General features: G+C 40.8%; 1 protein-coding gene across 4 annotated transcripts in view; it reads left to right on the top strand.

Annotated features, from left to right (window-relative positions):
• Window positions 1–25,235, top strand: part of pitpnm3 (PITPNM family member 3) — a 647,225-nt gene that overhangs the window by 240,229 nt on the left and 381,761 nt on the right. For 2 of the 4 annotated variants that reach the window (XM_072243575.1, XM_072243576.1), the window contains exon 2: window positions 13,835–13,930. In XM_072243575.1, coding sequence (XP_072099676.1) covers window positions 13,835–13,930 — 96 coding nt within the window. Of the gene's footprint in view, window positions 1–5,568; window positions 5,616–6,509; window positions 6,645–13,834; window positions 13,931–25,235 lie in introns of those variants that run through there. The other 2 variants (XM_072243578.1, XM_072243577.1) reach the window with 2 other exon arrangements.

Below are 25,235 nucleotides of genomic sequence, written 5' to 3'. Positions count from 1 at the left end.
TGAGCAACACCAAAAGGCACATTGTATCTCTTAAAAAATTGGTCTCCAAGGCAGACAAAAATTTATCTCTACGATATATGAACAAAACCAATTTAGGGCACTCCCAGAGAAGCCAACCTAGTTTTCAAGATGATCTAGAGAATGTTGTGGTCAATTGTGTTGAAGGTAGGATTTGGATCCCAAAGAATTAGTGTTGAGACTCTTGACATCTGTGCTGAGCCTAAGGTTGCAGACCATTTTAGTTACTGTGCTGTGGTTTGCTCTAAAACCTGACTGAAAATTTTCTAGAATATAGTTCTCATTTGGAAAGTTGTTGAGTTGGTTTAAAATGACCTTCTGAAGAATCTTGCCCAGGAAGAGAAGATTTGATATAGGTCTGTAATTAGCTGGAACCTCACTATCAAGATTTGACTTTTTGATTAGGCTTTTGACAGCCACAGTTATGAAGGCATCTGGCAAAACTCCAGATTCAAGCCATTTGTTAATAACTTTCATAGCAGAATTGAAAACACTATTAAAAGAGTCCTTAAGAAGTTTGGTCGGGGCGGGGTCTAGACAGCAAGTAAACGGTTTACTCTTTGCTACAGTCTTATAGAGTTTTGAATCAGAGATATTTGTAAATTTTGACATGGTTGCATCATTTTAAGAGGTTGGATGTAGAGGTTACTAGTTTCTGTAACTATACTCTCCCTAATGGAAGAAACTTTGTTGAAAAAAATATTGCGAATTCTTCACATTTTGTGGCAGATGCTTGAAGGAGGACATTATAGGTTGGGGCAGAGTTTAACAGTCAGTCTATAGTTGAGAGTAATATTCTTGAATTGCCACTATCCTCTGTAATAATCTTGGAAAATGAGCTCTTCTTTCAGTGTGTGTATAGCAGCATTAAAGGAGCCCAGTTTTTCATTAAAAATATTAACAGTGGACTTCTAATCCAGTTTTCCTCCATTTTCTCTCAGCTACTCTTCATGATCTCTTTAGTTCACAGACAGAAATGTTGACGTTTTATTAAGTGATTTACTAAGTTGTCGAGTCCTTGAAAGTGAGTCTGTACATTGTGGAATCCATTTAGAGTAGAGGTGAATTAAGTTATCCTGGCTCAGGAGCCTGATGGTTGAAGGGTAATAACTGTTCCAGAACATGGTGGTGTGGGACCTAACGTTCCTGTACCTCCTTTCCAATGGCAGCAGCGAGAAGAGAGCATGTCCTGGATGGTGAGGGTCTTTGATGATGGATACTGCTTTCTTATGGCAGTGCTCCTTATAGATGTCCTCACTGGTGGGGAGAGCTCTGTCTGTGATGGACCGGGCTGTGTCCACCACTTGGTAGCACCAACTCCACTTCCCCAGGATCTTCATTTGAGGCTTCTCATTAGAGGACATGCCAATCTTCCCAGTCAAGGAACAGCCTCTAGCTACCTATTCAGTGTTGAAAGCTCACAGATATCAATCCATTGTAAGTGGCCTAAACTTTGGGACAGTTGCATCCAGCATCCAAAGTAAATATTCTATTTTATGATCTGCTGGATATATACTTGTATCTTTTGCTTCTGAATGCATGACACAACTCTGGATATAATCACTTCTAAGTTAATTCCTATTAAGTACCATATCCTAATGCTTATAAGCAAAGCTCATTTTAAGACAAGGTAGACAAAATACATTTAACTGATTTTTTTCCTGAAGGTGATCCTACATTAAAAAGAATGGTTAGTTACTGGTTAAGCCAATGCAAAACCAATGCTAACCATTGATGGTACATCATACAAGGACTTAAATTTATGTGGTTCCTTTAATGTATTGGTTACAAAATGATCCTTATGGTAAGGTCATAAAAAAAAAAGTCTGACAGGAAGTTGCCTTGGAAGATTTTGGCCACAGAGGTTAGTTTATAGGAAATTCCAGTACTGTACTGAGCACGATTAAAAACTCCTAATGAGGGGAGAAAGGAAATTAGAAACATAGAAATCTACAGCACATTACAGGCCCTTTGGCCCACAATGTTGTGTCGACCATATAACCTACTCTACAAACTGTCTAGAATTTCCCTAGTGCATAGCCCTCTATTTTTCTAAGCTCCATGTACCTATCCAAGAGGCTCTCCCTATAGTATCCGCCTCTACCAACGTTGCTGGTAATGCATTCCACGCACCCACCACTCTCCTTGTACCTACTTCCAAGCACCCTAAAACTATGCCCCCTCACATTAGCCATTTCAGCCTGGGAAAAAGCCTCTGGCTATCCACATGATCAATGGCTCTCATCATTTTATACACCTTTATCAGGTCACCTCCGCCACTCCAAGGAGAAAAGGCCAAGTTCTCTCAACCTATTCTCATAAGGCGTGCTCCCCAATCCAGGCAACATCCTTGTAAATCTCCTCTGCACCCTCTCTATAGTATCCAGATCCTTCCTGTAATGAGGTGACCAGAAGTGAACACGGTATACTCCGTGAGGTCTAACTAAGGTCTTGTATAGGTGTAACATTACTTCACAGCTCTTGAACTCAATCCCATGGTTGAAGACCCACACACTATACGCCTTCTTAACAACTCTATCAACCTGTGCAGCAGCTTTGAGTGTCCTATGGACACGGACCCCAAGATCTCACTGATCCTCCACACTGCCAAATATCTTACCATTAATATTATATCCTGTCTTCAAATTTGTTCTACCAAAATGAACCACTTCACACTTATCCGGGTTGAACTCCATCTGCCACTTCTCAGCCCAGTTCTGCATCCTATCGATGTCGCAAATTGGCCAGAATTGGGCTGGAGGTGGAGGAGGTGAGTGAAAGAGTGGGACTGAAGCCTTGGAATGAATAGACGTAAGGCTGAGAATTTTTATTTATTTTTTAAAATTTTATTTGGAGATATAGCACAGTACAAGCTCTTCCAGCACAATGAGCCTGTGCTGCCTTATTACATTTATGTGACTGATTAACCTACTAACAGGTACATCATTGGCATGTGGGTGGAAACCAGAACACTCAGAGGAATCCCACATGGTCACGGGGAAAACGTACAGTCTCCTTATGGACAATGGCGGTATTGAATCTGGACCGCTGGTACTGTAATGGTATTACTGCTAAACACTACACTACCCTAGAGCCCCTATCACTGTGCTCTTGCAGTACTAGAAGTGAGTGTACAGAAGGGAGCACAAAGATACCCCATTACATTTGGTAACAATTTTGTTAACTGTTTCCAATGACCGATAGGCTTGGTAGACAGAACTTATGCCATTGATCCTTTATTGTTTGTACACAGAGTGGAAATAAATATTTAATGTGCATACACGAAGAAATCTGCAGATGCTGGAAATTCAAGCAACACACATAAAAGTTGCTGGTGAATGCAGCAGGCCAGGCAGCATCTCTAGGAAGAGGTACAGTCGACGTTTCGGGCCGAGACCCTTCGTCAGGATTTAATGTGCATTTCTTTTTTGACTCTGAACTCCTTGTATTTTGAAATCTGTAACAGATTCCCAGTCAAGTCATGCTTGTTAACATCAGCTTCACTTGTCACATGTACCGCGAACCATGCAGTGAAATGTGTTGCTTTGCGTCAATGGCCAACCCAGTCCGAGATTTGCTGGGGTCAATCCGTAAGTGTTGCCATGCTTCAGGCGCCAACGTAGCATGCCCGCGACTTACTAACCCAAACTCGTATGTCTTCGGGATGGGGGAGGAAACCAGAGCACCAAGAGGGAACCTGCGCAGTTTGGAGAGAATGTACAAGCTGTTTACAGACAGGGGCAGGAGTTGAACCCCGATCTAATGGCTGGTGTTTTAAAGTGTTATGCTGACCGCTGCCCTGTGTTGGATCTGAACGTAAGCAGCAGCAGTTTTCTCTCTGTGTTGAGCCGTGGAGTGACATGGATTTTCTAATTGGCCGTGTGGGTGAGGTGTGGGTGGGTTAGTGGTTGCTTCACATGTTCCAGGAACTCACCTCCTCTGGGACTGAGTTATAAAGAAAGGCTGGATAAAGTTAGAATTTTATTCCTTGGAGCATGGGAGACTGAGGGATGATTTTTATAGACGTTTGTAAAATCAGGAGGGGCATAGATAGGGTGAATGCACAGTCTTTCATCAGCATCGGAGAATGAAGAACTGGAGAGCATGGATTAAAGATAGGGGTGTGTAGGCTTTAATAAGGTCCTGAGAGCAATGTTTTTTTAAAAGCACAGGATGGTAAGTAAATGGAATGAGCCACCAGAGGAAGCGGTTGGGGCAGATAAAACAACCAATTTTAAATGACAAAGAAGAGAAAATCTGCAGATACTGGAAATGAAAGCAACACACTCAAAATGCTGGAGGAACTCAGTAAGCCAGGCAGCATCTATGGGAAAAAAAGTTTGGGTCCGGGACCCTTCGGTCCTTAAATGACTGTTGGACATATAGATAGATGGTAATGGTTTAGAATAGGAGCTTCCAACCTTTTTTTATGCCCTGAACCCCTACCATTAGAGGGGCCCATGGACCCTAGGCTGGGAATCCCTGATTTAGATGTGGACCAAACACTGGCAAATGGAACTAGCTTACATAGGTTTTTTTCTGGCTGGCTTGCTTGCTTGCTTTATTTATCTATCTATCTACCTATCGTAATTCTGAATCTCCCACTGGCCTGCTGTTGCAAAATAACAAATTTCACATCATAAAAGTCGGAGATTATAAATCTGATTCTGACGTCTTGGTTGGCACCGAAGAGTTGGGCCGAAGGGCCCACTTCTCTGCTCTCTGACTCTGGATCTTGTGCTCTGATCTGACATTCCAGAGCGGGAATGGTATGATGGAATGAAATGGCCAGGTCAAAACAGGACATAATTCACCAAAATCCTTTGGCGATCTCGGTGGCTCCCGTTCGTTAACACTGCCAATGTTTGTTTGGAAAACTCTTCGCAGAAACTTGCAGAATGCGATTAACCTAAAAGGGGTTCATTCTTCAGTAAAACTAAAGCAAAATACAGGCAATTTAGATTTTTTTTTCTTCACCGTAAGTGAAAACGCTTACGAATCCTGAACCGTATCTACGTCCCTTCGGTTTAAGCGAGGAGGAGTTCCCGCGCGATCCTGTCTGCTGCTGGGAACAGTGATAGAGCCACCGTTGATTTGCGACCTGGAGTTGCAGGACTTGTGCCTTGTACGGGAGTGTATGCACTGTTGGCATTTAGGCTGAGAAGTGCTGGAAGCTCTCTAAGTGAATCTCCAAGCCAGTGCCCCTAAAAATGCCTTCATAACATAATTTAACATGACTGTCAAATCGATCAGTCGGGTCCTTGTGTGTCCTTGGTCGGCTTTCATATTCCACCAAGAGCAGAATTTCCAGCCCAGCCATGAAAAAAATGCAAATATTCAATGCGAGGCTTACTTTCTGTGTGTGTGTGTGTGTGAGAGAGAGAGAGAGAGAGAGAGAGAGAGAGAGATGTGTGTGTGTGTGTGTGTGTGTGTGTGTGTGAGAGAGAGAGAGAGAGAGAGAGAGAGAGAGGTGTGTGTGTGTGTGTGTGTGTGTGAGAGAGAGAGAGAGATATGTGTGTGTGTGTGTGGGGGGGAGGTGGTTAGTGGTGGTGGCGGCGAGGACACAGGCTAGAGTGAGGATGTGGTTGTCTACCCAGGTACACTCTTATTTCTGAGAGTTTGTGATTACTATTCTCACAAAGCAATCTAATTGTTCTAAATATATCTCATCTTTATCATCATCTCTTTCATAAAGACATAGGAAAATGTGAATATTGCCAGATACTGAGAGAAAAAAACGAGTTAATAACTCTTAAGAAAGCAGGGAATGATGTTATTTAAAACCTGGTTAATTTTCTGGGATCGTTAGGCGATGTGAAATGAATTTAATATTTTTCTGGATATGGCTTAACAATTCCAGCACCCCCTCCCTCCACTACAGACACACTCATTGTTATGCTCCTTTTATTTTCCAAAAAATCAGCAACTTTCCGTCACCCCACACTCTCACATTGCAGTGACCTTGAATGCGACATCCATTATTATTATAATACTTTATCTTTGTAAGAGTAATTAATCACCAGCCGAGCTCCAGAGGGTTCTTTTGCCAAGATTTATCTGTGTTCGCTGCAGAATCTGGTGTTTACTTCACTGGGAAGAAAGCGGAGATCTGCTTATTTACTTCAGCCGGCTGACCTTTTGAAACAGCGTAAAGAAAGGCTTTTCTGCCATCGTGAAAGTGGCCCTGCACCCAGCGCAAAATAGACCCATGTGGTCCGCTGACTGAGGACTTGCCCATCTTAAAATCTTGGTGCCTCACTGAACCGTCCAGCGTGAGGAGCTGAGCTTGCTGCTTTAGAACTGATTGGCTGCTGTCACGCTAGACAAACACAGGGGTTTCGTTTCTAACTCTGCTTCCTGCTCTCCCTGTCCTTGGTTTGGAGGGATGCTGATTCTTGCTGTGTGCCAGCAACATATTTGGTTGTCGTCCCCTACCCCCACCCCCCACTACTATTAAGGCAGTGTGCACAAAAAAAACAGGGTGAGCTTCATGCTTTCTGTGTCTCCTTTTCTGTGCGTGCTCACTGAGCTGGTATTTATATTCTGTTTGTATTCTGTGCTCCTGCACTCGAATGTCTAAATATTTGGATACAAGGAGACAAAAGATATTATTGTGTTACTGAAAGGTAAGTTTAATGGACAAGATTATGAAAATGATATTATAAATGTTAAGCTAGACAACATGACATCTTACAGTGCTGGGGTCTTCATAGGAATGTGTGTTGAATTTAATGTGAAGCTCTGAAGGAAGAAGATAACTGTTCTGCATTGCTGTAAGTAACCATATTCAATTATTATTTTTATTTGTAAAATTGTAATGCTCACATGGATCAAAATACTTGACCCACTCACACAAATCAAGATATTTGACCTTCTGTGCATCTGGAATAGACTGGACAGATCAGATTTAATCTAGATTTATTGCACAGCAGTCAAGCATATTGTGTCTACTTTATGAAAGTCTACAGAGAGGTGTGGTTTGAAATTATACAGGGAAATTTTACTCAGTTGCAAGGTCTGTGCTGTCTGTGCTGAGTTATGAATTAAGACCGGTAGGAGTAAGTAGAGCAAGTTGCTTGTTTTCTGTTAACTATATAAATGTTGCAGCTTCCAGATTTGGCTTCAGCTATTCCCTATTTCTTTGTAGCTTGGATTTTCATGAACCGGCAGTTCTAGGTTGATGATTTATCTGGAGTAAAATAAAGTTTCTGCTTGGCTTTCATGATGTTGGCAGTATTTCCATGGAAGTTTAATGTCTCAAGATTACATTCGAAACATCAGCTGTGTGAGACAGAGTATTTGCACTCTGCTTTATGTTTTTTATCCAATTGATTACAAACTGCTTGATATTTTACAAATCAGGTATATGGTTAGTTTGCAAAGGTCACACATTTTGAAGGCTTAATCAAATGTGTTCCGATTATATATTTTCTAATTGTGTTTTTTAAAAGCTATGTATATTAAGATGCAGTGCAAAGATATTATTGGCCTGATTGTTATTGTAGAACTATTCAATTAAACAGTCAAAAGTGTATTCTTATTAATGCATTTTATATGGCGCTCTTAGTTAAAATAAACCTATTACAGAACTTTAATAAAATGAAATGTTAAAAACATTTCTGTTATAAATACTAGCAATGAATATTAAACTCTCACCCTAAATACCTACAAACATTACATTTACCAAATGAGAGACTTCTTATAAGTGACGCACTTACACTTGCCTCATTGACAAAGGAGAGCTGAAAATTTATTCCATCTGAGAAATTAACTGTTTCTGATTCATATCGCAGACACTCCATTATTTTATTACGTTTTGCATGAAGTAATGATGGCTGGCAATGCTGGGAACTTCTCCTTGTGAATAGTGTTTCCCATTTATATTAATTGGAAGCACCATTTATTACAAGGTTAAGAATATGAGAGCCCTGGAGTAGATGTAACCTCGTGGTTCTTCCAATATGAAACAGGAATTCTTCATTGTAGATCTGTAGAGCATTAAACAGTCAGGTATCGAAAGCAGTTTGGTATACTGAATGCTGTTTAATTGCTGAAATGCTAATTGATAGGACCAGACAGCTTGAGTACAATTCTGATCTAATGAAAGCAGGAATGCATTAAAAGCTGCACAAAATGTAGTTTCAAAAGGTAAACATTTCTTGCCAGCAAATCACTGGAATTAAGCTGATTTAGCTGATTCAAGATTGATGCTTCAAGATTACTATGGGTTTTATAAAAAAGTAAGGGCGTATGGTAGAAGAACGAAGAAGCTATAAAATATTTTGCAAAGCGATGGTGATGCCACAATTGCGTACTGAGTAAGTACTGCAGGTAGAAAGTCTGTTAAATTGGAATAACCTTCATTCAACAGGCTGTTAAAATAATGAGAATAAGGAGTCTAAGGCAATGCTTGATCTTGGAGAGTCATTTCCGGATGAGCTTTGGTAAAGGCATATAACCCATTAAGCACAAATTTTTTGTCTCCCAAAAACTGCTGGTAGTTGGCTGTGAAGAGGGCTGGTGAAGATTTCAGGGCAGGTTAATCCTTAATACTTGACCATTCAATGAAGGCAAATAGCTCTTTTAAGAAAGAAGATTCTCCAGTACTGTTAGATTCCCTCATTTGCGTTTTGAAGGTGCATTAATGCCTGTTTTGATAGTTTCTTATATCAGGAGGGACGACACTTTCAGGGTGAACAGCTAAAACTCTCTGATCAAGGCAACAACTTTGAGAACCTCCTCTGTACTTTTTCTAGAGCCTTCACTTCCTTCATGTCGTGTGGTGGCTAGAATTGCAGACGATGCTTCGATAATGGACAAACCAATGTTTTATACAGCTCTTGCTTCCTGACTTTTGTACGCAATGCTCTGACCATACACCTTTTCTAATATTTCCATTTGTGTTGGCATTTCAGGGAGTTATGGACTTGCACCCAAAGATCCCATTCCATCAATACTTTAATGATCCTGCTAATTACTGCATAATTTCCACATGTATTTGACTTGCCAAAATGCTAAACTGCGCACTAGTCCGGATTAAACTCCATTGATTATTTCTCTGTCCAAATGGTCTCGATGCTGTTATATTCTTTGACACCCTTCCTCAATGTGCACAACTCTGCCAATTTTTCTGTGACTTGCATGCTTACTAATCGGTATGTTTTAATCAAAATCAATATTTATGTATCACAAGCGAGAGAGATTCAGTTCTGAATCTTCTTGAGCACCACTTGTCACAGGGCGGTAAAAGTAGAAATGGACTGTGAGGCAAAGTCCACTTACCCTCAACATCATAACCAGGACCAGGAAATATACACCAGTGGCCACTTTGTTAGCTAATTATGTATATAATTATTTATCATATGCTGTAGGTTCAATGTGTTGTGCACTCAGGGATGCCCTTCTGCACACCACTGCTGTAACACAGATCAAAGTTGCTGGTGAACGCAGCATCTCTAGGAGGAGGTACAGTTGATGTTTCGAAGGGTCTTGGCCCGAAATGTCAACTGTACCTCCTCCTAGAGATGCTGCCTGGCCTGCTGCGTTCACCAGCAACTTTGATGTGTGTTGCTTGAACTTCCAGCATCTGCAGAATTCCTTGTGACTGCTGTAACTTGTTGTTTTCATTACTGTTGCCTTCCTGGAAGCTCAAAAGAGTCTGGTCATTCTCATCTGACCTCTGTCATTAACAAGACATTTTCGCACATAGAACTACTGCTCACTAGATTTTTTTGTTTGTTTTTTTTTGCACCATTCTTTGTAAACTCTAGAGACTGCTGTGCATGTAAATTCCACGATATCAGCAATTTCTGAAATACTCAAACCACCCTGTCTGGCACCAACAATCATTCCACAGTCAAAGTCACTTAGATAACACTTCTTTCCCATTCTGATGTTTGGTCTGAACAACAACTGAACTTCTTGACCATGTCTGCTTGCTTTTATGGATTGTGTTGCTGCCACGTGATTGGCTGATCAGATATTTGCATTAACATGCAGGTGTAGCTAATAAAGTGGCCACTATGTGTAAATGAAAATGGACAGAAGCCACTTGAGCTTTGTTGATCTCCCAAGCTCAAGTGTAGCTCATACTTTCAAAAAAAAATCGTGGCATAAAATATCATGGAAACTTCTGAGCAGGGGCATTAACACTTTAGATTTGTATTTTGTCATATACACCAGAGTATATTAAAATGACTGGTTCATGTGAAGCTCATAGATTAAATGGTATACACTGTAAAAATAAATCCAAATATTAGAACAAGTACTGCAATAAGTACAAAACAGTAGATTGGTGCAATGACTGTAGTGCTGGATTTGGTTACATGTGGATATGATTGCCTTATTTAGGTGAGCAGAATATCTGATGTTTACACAGGAGTTGGTCTTCTGCCTTGAAAGGAAAAGATTCTAGGATTGCATCCTGTTCCTGATGCACACTGGAGTGATCTGTATCACATTCAGTGCCAAGGGAGCTGGAGATGCTCAGATAGAATTATATGCCTCCATTTACATGTCTTCACCTGATGGTCTAGTTGTGTTTAGAACTGTATAAAGTATGCTTTTCTTTGGGGAAAAATGTATAGTTAAACTTGCTTTGCAAGACTCTTCAATAGGAGCATGGATGATCGAAAAATGGACGGCTGTGTAGTAGGGGATGGCTCGTTGATCTCAGGGAAGGCTTAAAGGTCAGCACAAGATCATGAGCTGAAGGGTCTACATTGTGCTGATGTTCTATGTTATAAGGCTGAGAGTCTCACTTGCCCCGTGAGCCCTTTGGGTGGGGGGGGGGAAATTACCCGCCCCAAAGGACATCCACCATCCAAAAGTATAGAACTTCTCAGCCTGAAGCACTGTCTCTTATATAATAAGCAACATACCTAAGACGCAGAACAAAATGGCAGAGATGACCTTCCCTTGCATTCTCTTACTTGCAGCCACATCACCAGCACATAGCACTATATAATCAGCATTCATAAGGAAAGCAAACTTTTTACCGGAAAAAGCATGATTAGAACAAGATTATCGTCTCTTTTAGTGCAAAGTGGTCAAAGGTCCATTGAGTTGCTAAACTCCAGTGAGTAGGGTTGTGCCGTTGTGCTTAAGAACGGAATGGATTGAAGATCATCGGGACTTTGGATATTCATTTCTGGACAACTTGATGCAAGGGTAAAAAGCAAAGGGGAGGGTGGATTGTGAATAAACTATGATTTGTCTCACTCTTATTTATAATAGCTGAAATGAAGTCCCAACCAGTGTGAAGGACTTTACCGTTACCTCTTCCCTAAAACTTTTGACATTGATACGATGAACCCACAGCAAGAGACAGAGTAATGCTATTATCAGGGTCTTTGATTTTTTTCATGGTACTGTACTTGGTGCTCAATTTATTTAATTAACATTAAACAGTGGTGAGTAATGATTTTGGATTGTTTGTGTTCTCATACTTGTATAATCAGGCGTAATCATTCCATAGTTCAGAAAGATAAAGGAATGGGTGGGATTCAATGAAACAGGCTCTATCATACATCTTGCAAATGGACCATTCATTCATCAGGGCTGATTGGCCAGTATTGCCTGCCAATACTCAGTGCAGTTAATGGCTTCCTACTGCCACGGGCTAGAGGAGAAACAGTGGAATGATTGCTGCAGCTATCCAAAATGACCTGGTTGGTTCACAGGATTTTCTGACTCCTTATCTGGAGCTCTGAATAAAAGATGTGCAGCTCTCAATTAATGACTTCCTCTGACAGGACCATGAAATTATCACCCTACGTGTGGCACTGTATACCAAACTGTCTTCACTCTGAGCTGCAGAGCCAGTGACCTTGTAATTCAAAATTGGAGCTTTAGGGGCATTGAACTTGTGACCTGTCAGTGTCACTAGCGAACTCAAGTGCAGGAATGGCAGAAATCTCATAATTTAAACAAAACACAGGTTTATTACAGAAATTAACCAGCAAAACTAACAAGAGCTCTGGCAAACTATCCAGAATCTTGAAGAACTCGGGTCAGAGTTTCACCAGATGAGGATTCTCAACGACTGAACAAAGGGGGTTTGGCAAGCCCACACCCTCCGAAATATATCCTGGAGCATGTAGGAACTCAGGACCAATTAGAGAGCCCTGGTGTCCACACCAAACAATAATCGCAAAGATAACAGCGACAATGCAAAACATTCAATTGCCCCAAATTGAATAAAAGTGATAAATACAACAAGAGTTTAACAATCCCAATGAGCCACCAGCGACAAAGTGAAAACCCAGAGCTAGTCCAAAGACAAACAACTTGACATAAAAGATAAACGATCCAAGAGACACTGCATACCTACTGAGAAAATACAATCCACATACTAACTGGGGGAGAAAAATCGTTTCTTGTTTTGAAAAAAAAGAAACCCTTGGTTGTGACTAGGTCTAACACCAAACAAGGATTTTGATTTTGTCACTAACTTTTGGCAGCGCAGCTTAATGCAGCAGACTATTTTTGTCTGAGGAGGAACTTGAATGGATTAATCGGGAAGCTAAAGATGACTGCTTTGAAGAGAAGATATAAATGTTTAGACTGGTCCACAAATGGTCTGTCATGGATGAACCTTTGAGTAGAAGAAGAAAAATCAGTGGATGGGGCAGGGGAAGGAGATTTGCTTCCAGTAATCTTTGAACTTAATGCCTCGTGCACCATCTGTGCCTGAATGAACAGGAGGGTACCCATTAGCTTCTGGTAAAGGTTGCCATGACTCACCTACTGGTATAACAGCAGCTTGCCAGTGATTCTCCCTCTAATCACCAGTGCGGTTCTGTGATCCATGCTATATTAATCTTGGGCAGCAAATAAAGGTTAACTCAGGTGAAAAATAAAACGAGAATAATTTTATAACACACCAAGTTCCCCTCAATAAGCACAAGCTGTGAAAGCAAAGACAGGGCAGAGAGCAGCGGGTGCACGAACTGCACAGTAATTATGGTATCTATAAATAACACAACAAAACATATTCAGTATGACTTCTTTAAAAACTTCAATGGACTCCAGTTGCCCATCCTTTTAATTTTTGTTCTGAATGTTAATCTTCCTTTATCAAGCCAATTTATTCCTTGGGGTGTTGACTGTCTGTTAGGTAACAGTTCTATCATTCAATCAGCTTTCCTTACCATAATTCCTCATGCAAAATCAGTGTTGATGGGGTGTTGAAATGTAGGAATTTCACAGCCACAGTTGCCATTGGCCACACTGGGCATTCCCAACCTTTTTTATGCCATGGACCAATACCAATAAGCAGGGGGTCAATGGACGCCAGCTTGAGAAGCCCTGGAAAACACAGAGCCCTCTTCCAGTTAAAGGAGATAGATAAATTAGAACTTTATATCATCTTCTGCTTTTTTTTGGTGACCCGAAATAGCGTTACTATGTTACCAGCTAGAAAATCCTCTTCACCCAAGTGGGTGAACTGTGTCCGATCTGTATGAGTCAGCAGATTTCCACTTAATAAAATGGGGCGATGGGAGAGTTCATCTGTGGATCTTGAAGCTCTTTCGTGTAGAGGAGCAAGCAGGAGTGTGAGAAAAGAATGCTTATGTATGGCTCCATTAGGGAAGGGAGCAATAGAAAAAAAGACAGACCATCAAGGTTGTTATAAATTGTGAAGCTTTCTCAAGGCCATCCACAGCATATGACATAATAAGTATTTCAGCTCTGTCTTTCTCAAAGTGACATTCAATGGTGGGAACCTATTAATTTTGCAGATACATTGGAGTGTTAACTCAAATGCAACAGTAGGGCTAATTTCCTCTGACTGGTCTTTCTCTTCCTATTGCAGCTGCTTCTTGCCGATATACTCACTCACAGTGGCGGATGCAGAATATTGTACATGACTCTGGCGACAGCTCAGAGGATGAATTCTTCGATGCACGAGGTTTGTGGTTGTGCTACTTGTTCTGAAGAAGTCAGTGATGACTGTAATCAGTTGAGCAACTCGTGGTGAAGAGCCCAGGTGAAAGAGCAGACTGAGTGATCGAGATACTGAATTTCCCATGTACCATAATAAGACCTGACTTTAATAACATCCATTTAGTAATAAAAAAACTCCACAAACATCTTGCATTTAAAATCTTACACAATTAATTAAACTGATGCTGACTAATAAGTCAGCTTGTATTTTAAATTTCAAATTCTTGTGATACATATTCAGACTTGCCTGCTAATGGCTAATCTGCTGGTTAAAGTGCGAGACCATTGCTTCAGTACATCCGTAGTCTGGTCTTCCCAGTTTCATGAGATAGTTAAGTCCAGAGATGTTCGTTATTATCTCTGATGAAGTATCTGGAATGGTATAATATTCTAGTGGAAAACAGTGTCCCCAGATGATATTGTTTGTGAATTTTTAATTTTATTTTTATTTTCTATTTAGAGATACGTTGGGCCTCCTGCGCCAATGAGCCCAGACTGCCCAGTTACACCCATGTAACCAATAACCTACTAATCCGTACATCTTTGGAAAGTGGGAGCAAACCAAGGCATCCAGAGGAAATCCACGTGATCATGGGGAGAACATACAGACTCCTCAGAGACTGTGGCAGAAATTGAAGCCTGGTTGGTGGTGCGGTACCGCTCACTGGAATTGAACCCCCATCGATGATGGCTGGTGTTGTAAAGCTATCCACTTACCACTGTGTTACCATGCCACACCAAATGCTCCATTTCAACTCTTTAAGAAACAATTACAGGGAAAGGAGGAAATTAAGCATACTTAGAAAGTGTAGTCCATGAAAATGAAGACGGCAAATAGCAAATACACATTGTAATTTTCAAATTCTCTGTTTCGTATGGTGGTCACCCTTCATTATGCTGAGTTACTGTTATTAGTATTGTCTTGCCTACTGTAAGCTATGGAGAGAAGGTTTAGTATACACTGTCATGACATTATCCCTAGAAATTATATTTTGAGTGGATGATTGCTTTATATATTTAGATGGCATACTTGTATGAGCAGTGCTGGATTAGCTCTCTGTTTTTGCATAGCTATTCAATTGTTCACTGAACTCAGTTTGTATTCCAGTACTTTTACTTACAGTCTTCCTAAATGTTGCCTGGCCATTGTACGCAGCTCTTATTTTCAAGACTAATCTCTCTCCCTTTCTTAGGCTCTAGCTTTTCCAGAGGGATGGGGTTGGCGGGGGTGCTGAGAAGGAAAGCTCTGTGTATCCTTTGTGGAATTAGTTTTCCTTCCATTTCAGAATCAGAATCAGTTTAATATCACAGGCATATATCGTGAAATTTGTTAACTTTGTTCCAGCGGTAAAATGCGATACATAATAATAGAAAAAAATTGTGAATTACAGTAAGTATGTGCCTATTAAATAGTTAAATTAAGTAAGTAGTGCAAACCAAAAGTAATGAGGTCGTGTTCATGGGTTAAGTGTCATTCAGAAATCAGCTGGCAGAGGGGAAGAAGCAGTTAGTGCCCCTGGTGGAGCTGACTAAGGTTACAACTGTTGGCACCTTACTTCAATCTGAGCAGTAGTGCCCCCCACCCCACCCAGAGGGTGACGCAGCCAGTTAGATTGTCCTCCACGGTACATCTGTAGAATTTTGTGGGTGTTTGATATAAGTTCAATTTAAAATTTCCAAAACTAATACTGGGCATAAGCTGGTGTCAGTTATTGTTACTGTGAATCTCAGATCAGTATACTGTATGTTGTATCTGTGTTATATTTATTAAGGTATCCAACAAAATGTAATAGGATGCCAACAATTCACTTGTGAGACATATCCAAATCCAGCAGATCAAGTAAATATTAATTGTTAAGAATGTAATACAAGAAAATTAATCCTTATTAAGTGAATAGTTATAGCCTGCAGAATTCCCACTGTTGCCAGACCATCTTCACTGTTTGCATTTTTATGTAGTCTAATCCTGCCCTTGAAATATTTAATTACCAAGAATGGCTTTGAGGTGCAACAGGCCTTCACATTGTGCCCTGTATCAATTATTGGTGTTGGCAAGTTTGTGAGGGAAATGTCTCTGTGTGACTATTTCTGATGTCAGTGTAGTTGGAGCAAGAATCGAGATAGGCAGTCTGATGTCAGATAGTCCTCGCGATGGGATGTTTTGATTTTACACACTCCTGCATTGCATGTTTTAGCTGAGATCCAATCAATTTTATTTCCCCGTGAATATTTCTGAACAAATCATTTCTGCTTAAACCGTGACTCTGTTTCTGTGTTGGACTTGTGCTGTTTGTACTTGTAAGTAGTTGGAAATGATCATATTATTAAAACAAGATTAATGGCAAGAGAATATTTTACTTTGGTATTCTGGAATCTTTGTGCTCCATCAAATAATCTTAATTGGTACATTATTAAATGGAAAAAAAGATGAAATGACAGTACTATGGCAAAATTTCCTGAATCAATGATAATGGATGTACAAGTTTACATCCTGTAGAGAAATTAAAATTTGTTTAATTAGGCAACCTTGTGCTTTTGGCAAAGAAATATAAAATGTAAGGGAAGATATTGAGTAGAATTAAGGAACAGAAGGTCTTCATATTCCTGAAGGTCACTGAGCAGGTTAAAATGTGGACAGAAATCTATAGGGATGCTTCTTTCATTAACCAAGATATCAGATTATACAGCAAATTCAGGGAAATTATTCTCGACATGTTAGACTACCACATAAGCACTGTATACAGTTCTGATGATATTCAACTGATATAGATTATCAAAAGATAGTAAGTGCTTTTTTTAACTCTAATTTTATTTTACGTGTCTTTCCTGCGTATATCAATGGGGATGCATGATGTACACAATATATAACTGGGGTGAAGTTTAGTGAGTCAATAGAGCACGCAGGGCGAGTCCAATTGAGCCCAGCGGTAGAGTAACACAAACAAAATGCTGGAGGAACTCGTGTTAGTGTGTTGTTGAATGCTGGTGGTTGTTGTTGGGTTGTTGATTCTGCTGCAGGCAGGGAAATGTAATTTAAACGTAACTTACTCTGGCAAGGTCATGGATATTCCTTGCTGAATCCATGTGGTCCACTCTCATTTTCTCAGCAAGGATATACCTTTTAGAACCATGATCGAGACTCCCAGATGATCCAATCTCCCTCTTGGTATCTGACGTCCACGCTGCAGTCATCAAAAGTGCAGAACAGGAGAAACACATGAGCAGTGGTTATGAAGCATAAACGGTTCATCGACAAGTGTGAAACATGCACTATTCCTGCATTTACTTACCCTAAGCTGAATTTTCTCATTGCTATTATTGCAGAGGAGGATTTTCACATACTTTCTCATTCCATTAGAGTACAGTATCTGCAAGTAGAATTTACACAACCCTATTCCCATTTAATAAACAATATTTCCTTTAGTTATGACCCATTACATCTTTCAAAGCTATTAACAGTACACGTATTGAGGAGGTATAGGAGCTTGAGAACCCACACTCGATATTTTAAAAGCAACTTCTTTTCCTTCATCTTCAGATTTCTGAAAGGTTCATGAAGCCATGAACACCATTTTGCACTAGATTTGTTTTTTATATTTCTTACTGTAACCTACTGTATAATAATTTTTAAAATGTATACATGGTGTTGTCACAAAACAACAAATTTCACAACATATGACTGTGATAGTAAACCTGATTCTGATTAAAAAACAGTGGACAGGAAGAACTCTGGATCAAGTGGCATCTGTGGGAGAGAAGGAATTGCTAACATTTTTTGTCGAAACCCTGCATTGTGATGAGATTACCAGTTTAAAGAGAGTAAGAGGCACTCCCTTTTTCCTGATTATATTGTCCATCTCCCCCCACCAGTCTCAGTCCTGTTGCGGGATTTTGGCCGAAAACATTAACTATTCTTTTGCTCTTGCAAATGCTGGTTGAGCCACTGAGGTCCTCTTTTAGATATTTTTGTTGCTCCATATTCCAGCATCTTGCCTCCCAGCTGCTAATGGTTTCACCGCAGGTTTGCGTACTTGGGTAGATTCTCTCATGGGTCTAACCCCTTCACTGTAGAACATGTTGGAATACCCGAGGTGCGTGGAGTCACCCCTCAGAGGCTCTCAGTCCTCTGCACTCTGAGTAGGTATTGCTGCAGATGACTGCTATTCTGTTATCACTGGTGCTGGTGAGCAGTCTGGTGATGGTACTCTTGTTGGGGATGCAGCTGCAGATAGTGACATGCATTCTGACTCATTAACGTGATTGGTCTCACGCAGCTCTTGCTGGAACGGTGTGACCCACGTGCACACCATTTTGTTGGAAATATTGGCAATTGCTCTGCATGCGACTGCAAGAAGGAAGTTGTGGACACAGTTCAGCACATCACAGGACCCAACTTCTCCTCCACGGACTCTGCCTACACTTGTTGCTGCCTCAGTCGGGCAGCCAGCATAATCGAAGACCCCACCCATCCTGAACAATCTCTCTTCTCCTCTCTCCCAATGGGCGGGTGATTCAAAAGTCAGAAAGCATGCACCACCAAGCTCAAGGGCAACTTTCATCCCACTGTTGTCGGACTCTTGAACAGACCTTTTGTATAATAAGATGGATGCCAGGCCTCACAATCTACCTTATATTGATCATGCACTTTATCGTTTACCTGCACTGCACTCTCTCGGTGGATTTTATTCTGCATTGTTATTGTTTTATCTTATTCTAGCTCAATGCATTGTGTAATGATTTAATCTATATAAACAGTATACAAGACAAACTTTTCACTGTATCTTGCTACATGTGACAAAAATAAGTCAATACCAATACCAAATCTAAAGGAGCAACTGAAAAAGTTGGCTGTGTACATACATCTGTTGCTGCTTCTGGACACATCTTCAGTGATGTTCCTGGAATCATCGGGTGTTTTGGGTCTTTCAACATCATACAACCTCCTCCAGGTGACCCAGCTGGGGCTGGTCAGACCCCAGCTTGTGTCAAATGGCTAGTCACTTATGACTCCATGGCTCCCCTCTTTTGAGCCACAGCCATCTTGAGGCCCTCTCTGCCGCATTGGTGGTACTGCGGATGGCTGTCCTCTTCCTCTCTCCCTCGATGAGCTAAGGAATGGGCTGCAAATCCCCTACAACCAAACCCCACTGGGAGACACCTCGCTCTCCATCCAGCCTGCTCACAGTTGCTGATTTGTGGATAGAGAAAAATAATTTGTGTTGCAGGTTAATGACCTTGCATTGGCTCTGGTGTGTCTTCCAAATCTATTTTCACTTGCCTTAGCCAGTCCTTGCCCATTAAGATTGATCCATTTATGTTTTGCTACTGCAATATAGTAAACGCCATCATCACCCCAAGGATGCTGATTTTCTTGCTGGTGGGAAAATTCCTCCTGAGAGACATTTATGATTTTCCTCAGTGGTATTTACTGTAGGTTATGCCACCGGTATTTAGGGCAGCAGTGAAGATCCTCCATCTCTGCCGGCGTTCATGGCTTCCTTCATTGTGCCAGTAGCTTCCTCTCGGTTTCACTCCTGTCAGCCTTGCAAGTCCCGGGTGGAGACTCAGGAATACTGTCACACTCAGATGTAAAAGGGTTCTTCATTTCTGTTTCAGTAACAGTTTTGTTTTACCAGTCAGAGTTGTTAACGCTGAGTTGAACCCCCAAACTTGGAGGACCAATGGACCACCGTTCGTCTGGTCTTTACCCTTTGACCTGTTTGGCTTGGGTGACCCAACTAAGAGCTAAAGCATAAAGCCCTTGACTCCAACCAGCATGGCTCCCTGGGTCATTGAGGCATGCAAGCCTCCAAGCCCTATGACAAGTTTGTTGTCTTCTTGAAGGTTTCCTTAGTGGCATATCACTGAAATTCTGTAATTAAGTATCTTAGTTCATTATAGAGCAGACTGCTGCAGTGCTAGAAACCTAGATTAATGTATTATTGATCAGGATCTGTCTTTTGAAATTTTGGATGAAGATGGATTTCATTTTGCTCACTTAACAGCACAGATGATATACAAAACAGGTCCATATCATTCTCAACAACTTCACTACAATAACATTTACTGTAATCATCTAACCCCACCTTCAATTTGGGTTGCGACCAGCAAGTTGCTGCAATTAGGACCCATGCATTGGCACCAGATGGCTATTTTGCCTTTGTACCATGGCTCTGGCAGTTTGCCAATGCATCTCCAACAAGCAGATAACTTTATCATAGTGTTCTTCTGTCTGGCTTTGGATAGAGTTGTGGTCTGTTCCACCGTCTTATAGCTACGTGCAGCATGAGCCACTTGAGATGGAAAAACTTGTCTTTCTTTTAATGTTCTTCTCTTTGTTTAGACAGATTTTTTAAAGTTTGGGTGCCTTGAGAAACTTTGATCCTTTCATCAATCAGTCTACAAACCTACTTTTCTCTAAGAGCACTGTTAAGAAACTTGTGAAAATTGCAATGTAATGCAATGTCCTTAAATGCTTCAATGTAATTGCCGGAGGATTTGCCAAAATTTGAGCTTGTGGCTGAGCTTGATGCTTTCATTTGTCTCTGAAGGTGTCTGGTTGAAGTGTTTCTTTCTGAAGTGTGAGTAAATTAGGTAGTGTTGCTGTGCTTCTGTTGAATCTCAGTTAGGTAAATAGAATCAAGCCAAAGATCTTTACAAAATATTGCAATTTGTGTCCTCTGATATTAGCCTGGACTGACTTTGATACCATGTGTACTGTGCAAAGGTGATGGTTAGCTATTCGTTTGGTCTCTCACTTTAAAGCTGTGCATAGATATTTGCAGTGTGATTCTGAATAATTATGGCTGCTTGAACATTGATGTTTCCTTGTTTACTGTCGATGATGAATGATCATCACTTCATCAACAGCATCTCCAAACAGATGTGGAAACTGTTAGAAATAGAAACAGAATGATGGTGCATGACATTAAATGGAACAACATGTTGTTTATCCAATGCCAAAGGGTACAAGAATAATGAAAATGAATCTGCAATAATAATATAAGACTCACAGTGACCATTTCTAAAAATATGAAGATAGCTTGCATATTGGAACTACTATAATTGGAGCTTGCATATTTTAACAAGTATTTGGGTCCTATGGCTAAGAAAGGATGTACTGGTATTGGTGAGGGTCCAGAGGAGGTTTACAAGCATGATCTCAGGAATGAATGGGTTAACATATGAAGTGTTTGATGGCTCAAGGCATGTCCTCATTAGAGTTTAGGAGAATGCGGTGGGGGGGGGGGGCAGGAATCTCATTGAAACCTACCAAATATTGGAAAGCATAGAGTGTATGTGGAGAGGCTGTTTCTAATAGTGGGAGTGTGTAGGATCAGATGGCACAATCTCAGATTAGAGAAATGTCCCTTTGGAACAGGGGATGGTGAATCTGTGAAATTCATTGTCACAGATGGCTGCATAGGCCAAGTCAATGGGTATATTTAAAGTGGAAGATGATAGGTCTTGATTAGTAAGTATCAAAGGTTACGGGGAGAGGGCAAAAAAATGGGGTTGAGAGGGAATATAAATCAGGCATGATTGAATGGTAGAGCAGACTTGATGGGCTGAAAAACCTAATTCAGCTCCAATGTCTTTTAATTTGCAGGGGCATATTATTGGGCATTTATGTGCTGCCTTTCATTCACTTTTGCCATCTATAATATGTTGGTAAATTAAGATCACTGGAGAGCATTGAAAATGCACCGAGTAAAACTGTGGTTCTTGCTGCAATGAAGTCTTGTAGTATTTTTTCACTTGGTATGATTTAAAATAGTTAAACTCTGTTCAGATAATGCACAGCACACATTGGCAAGACTCCTCATAAGAAGATTATTCATCACTCAGTTATCTTGGCATGGGAAGTTACTTATCTAGCACACTTCCAGATATTTGTTTAGAGTTCTCTGTGTATCCACTTGGAAGCTTTTGAACATGCACAGTGGCATTAGTTCATTTACACTTGATTGACATCACTTGCTCAAAATTCTCTCACATGTATAAAACACAAGAATAGCATGGGCACTGAAAACTGGAACTGGTCTTAACCAAAGAGCTGGGCCATGTTTAGCCATGTGTTGAAGGATTGAACTCTACCTTGGCCACTGGCTGCAGAATCCAAGGTCTCCATATTTTTGATGCTGATTTCTTCCAGTTTTTATCCTTTTATTTTCTGAACACCAACCCCAAGTTTTTATTCATTATACTCTATCAGTGATCACAACTCCCTTCATGGGTTGAGGATCACACCCTTTGATACCTGTTTGTATGTGTGAAGCATTGGATATGGTGCATAATATTTTGGTTCCTTAACATAGTAAAATATGTTAGCTTTGCCTTTTCTTCTAAAATAAGTAGGGCCTCCTCTGCACAGTGCATTTTCAAAGTGTGTTTTCACGTATTTAAGATTTTCCAGGCCCTTGAATCAAAAGCAAGTTAAACTTCTTGATCTAACTTGTGGATTGATGGTCCTGTATGTTGACTCATCCTTCTGCAGAAAACCACTGGTTCCTATGAAAACATTAGCACAGGGGCGTCAATGTGACTGCAATTGATCTACAATTTATCAATAAGTCCCATGGAAAGCTGATAGAAATCTTACATTAATATTGATTTCTTTGAGAGACTGAATTGCAATAGTTGAATTCTGGCATATGCTTATTGTAGTCTTAGAGTACAAGCCAACTATCATCAGCAAAATCATAAAGCAATTCAGTATCTAATGTACCAACAATGATGACAATTGAATGAAGCTCGGACAGAAAATGCTGACTGACACAAGGAATTCACTTAACAGGAACTGATAATATTACCTGGACTTCTTGAGCCTCAAAGGATTTGACGATTCTGAAAAGGACATTTATAAGACGCCAAATTCTACCTTTAAGTGCAATGGACTGGGTTAAGAAATAGACTATATTTTCTCATCCTGCACATAATACAATTCTGATGGAAGTACCTTCCTATACAAGAAGCCCAAGGGCCTCAGATTTAGAATCAGAATCAGGTTTATTATCACCGGCATGTGTCGTGAAATTTGTTAACTTGGCAGCAGCAGTTCCGTGCAAGGCATAATACAGAAGAAGAGACTAAATCAATCAATCAATTACAGTATACATATATTGAATAGATTAAAAATCGTGCAAAAACCAGAAATAATATATACTAAATAAGTGAGATAGTATTCATGGGTTCAATGTCCATTTAGGAATCGGATGGCAGAGGGTAAGAAGCTGTTCCTGAATCGCTGAGTGTGTGCCTTCAGTATATCTCCTTCCTGATGGCAACAGTGAGAAAAGGGCATGCCCTGAGTGCTGGAGGTCCTTAATAATGGACACTATCTTTCTGAGACACCGTTCCTCAAAGATATCCTGGGTACTTAATTTAGAAAGGCTCGTCCAAACATGCGCATGAAATTGAAAGTCAGGTTTATTGTCATATTTACAAGTACAGGTATGCACAGGTGCAAGGAAGTGCTTACTTGCCGGACCATCACATAGCAAGAACACAATTAGATTAAAAAAGAGAAAGCAAAATCCGCTGCATGCAGCACCAAGTGACCATGGTCTTGCTCTACTGAAGTAATGATTAGGGTTGCGGATGCAGGGAAACAATGGTCTTGAACCTGGTGATGTGGGACTTCAGGCATCTCTTCCTCTTGCCCGATGCAGTTACAGGAAGGTGGTATGGCTATATGGTGGGGATCGTTGATGGTGGATGTTATCTCATGGAGATACTTACAATGGTGGGGAGTGATGACAGATGATGTATTGGGCTACTGCTCCCTGCAGCTTCTTATGTTCCTTATGTGGATGAGCTTGACACCAACCATAATTTATTATTTCATGATGATTTAAACGTTGGAGCTGGGTTAAGGAAGGAGAAAAGATAAGTCATTTGGATTAAGAGACTGCTTTGGAAAGAATCATCGTATAGAGTAGAGAACAGATCCCTGAGCTTTTTGTGTATTGGGTGCCCTTGCTGTGCCTCAGCTGACCATGTCAAATCAGCTTTAGTGGCACCAAGAATACTCTGGCTTGTAGACACCTTTAAACCTTAGTTGGATCACCGATTGCATGTTTAATGAAAGAATTGTGGGGAAATTATACTGTATTGGCTGCTTTAGGACCAGGTTGCTCTAATGAGAGACAGTGCATTGCAGAATGAGGACACAGCGCATACAGGCAGCTCTGTGCACTAGGGCAAGTTTGGTCCTTGTGTGCACAGCAATGAACCAACACTACTGCAGATAGAACTGATGAGGAACAGAGCTTGGATTGTAAATAGAGCTAAGTAACAGAACATGATTTTTCTGACTGAGATAGTTTCTTGTATTTCTCTCAGATGTATGATATGAAGAAGGTGATTCAGCTCATCGAATGTGTGCCAGCTCTCTGAAGAATCCGTTCAGTTCCATTCCCCCAATTATTTCTCTGTAATCTTTCCTCCCACACGAGGCCATGAGCTCCATCGTGATTCTCTTTCCATCCTTCTGCACCAAAGGTAGTTTGTAGTAGGAAATTAACCAAGCACCTCACACATTTTGAGATAAGGGAAGAAGCCAGAGCATCTGAGGGAAATCTTTGCAGTCACAGGGAGAATATGCAGACTCCGCACAAATACAGTAGCTGAGCCATGAGGCAGCGGCACTACCTGCTGTGACAGTGTGCCACCAGCTGATTTGTCCAAATTTGCAGATGTTCTGTGCGAAAGAAGTGAAGAAAAGATTGTGAAGCGGTGAATGAGATTGTGCTGTCTCCAGAAATGGGTTTCCAATTTTCAGTTAGTAATATCATTAATGAGAAACCTACAGGGGCATGAAAAGAATGCAAAAGGCATCCTTGCAGAGCCAAGGATTCACAGTGCTGACTCTTTGGATGTCTGCCAGAAAGGCTGAGCAGTTAGCTATTACTCTGCAGATCAGGTGAAGCAGATCTTCTGTCATAATACCAGGAGAGAAGTTGTCCATTACAGAACCGCCTGCAGAGGCCACCATGAAGTTGAGATTCAGATCCACACAATCAAGGGGCAAGTTGGGTAGACAAGTTCTACAAACATGAGGGTCCAGAGGGAGAGATGTTCCAAAGTTGAGGCTATTGAAAAATGGTGTATGAGTGTCATAGAGCACTACAGCACAGAAACAGGCCCATCAGCCTGTCCAGGCTTTGTTTTCTGTTCAGCCCCATCGACCTGCACCCAGACCAGAACCCTGCGTACCTCTCCCATCCATGTACATATCCAAACTTCTCTTAAATATCACATTTGCATCC

Source organism: Mobula birostris, chromosome 25 (genome assembly GCF_030028105.1).
Source record: "Mobula birostris isolate sMobBir1 chromosome 25, sMobBir1.hap1, whole genome shotgun sequence".
Lineage (NCBI taxonomy): Eukaryota > Metazoa > Chordata > Chondrichthyes > Myliobatiformes > Myliobatidae > Mobula > Mobula birostris.
This window is presented reverse-complemented; position numbering and strand designations above follow the sequence as displayed.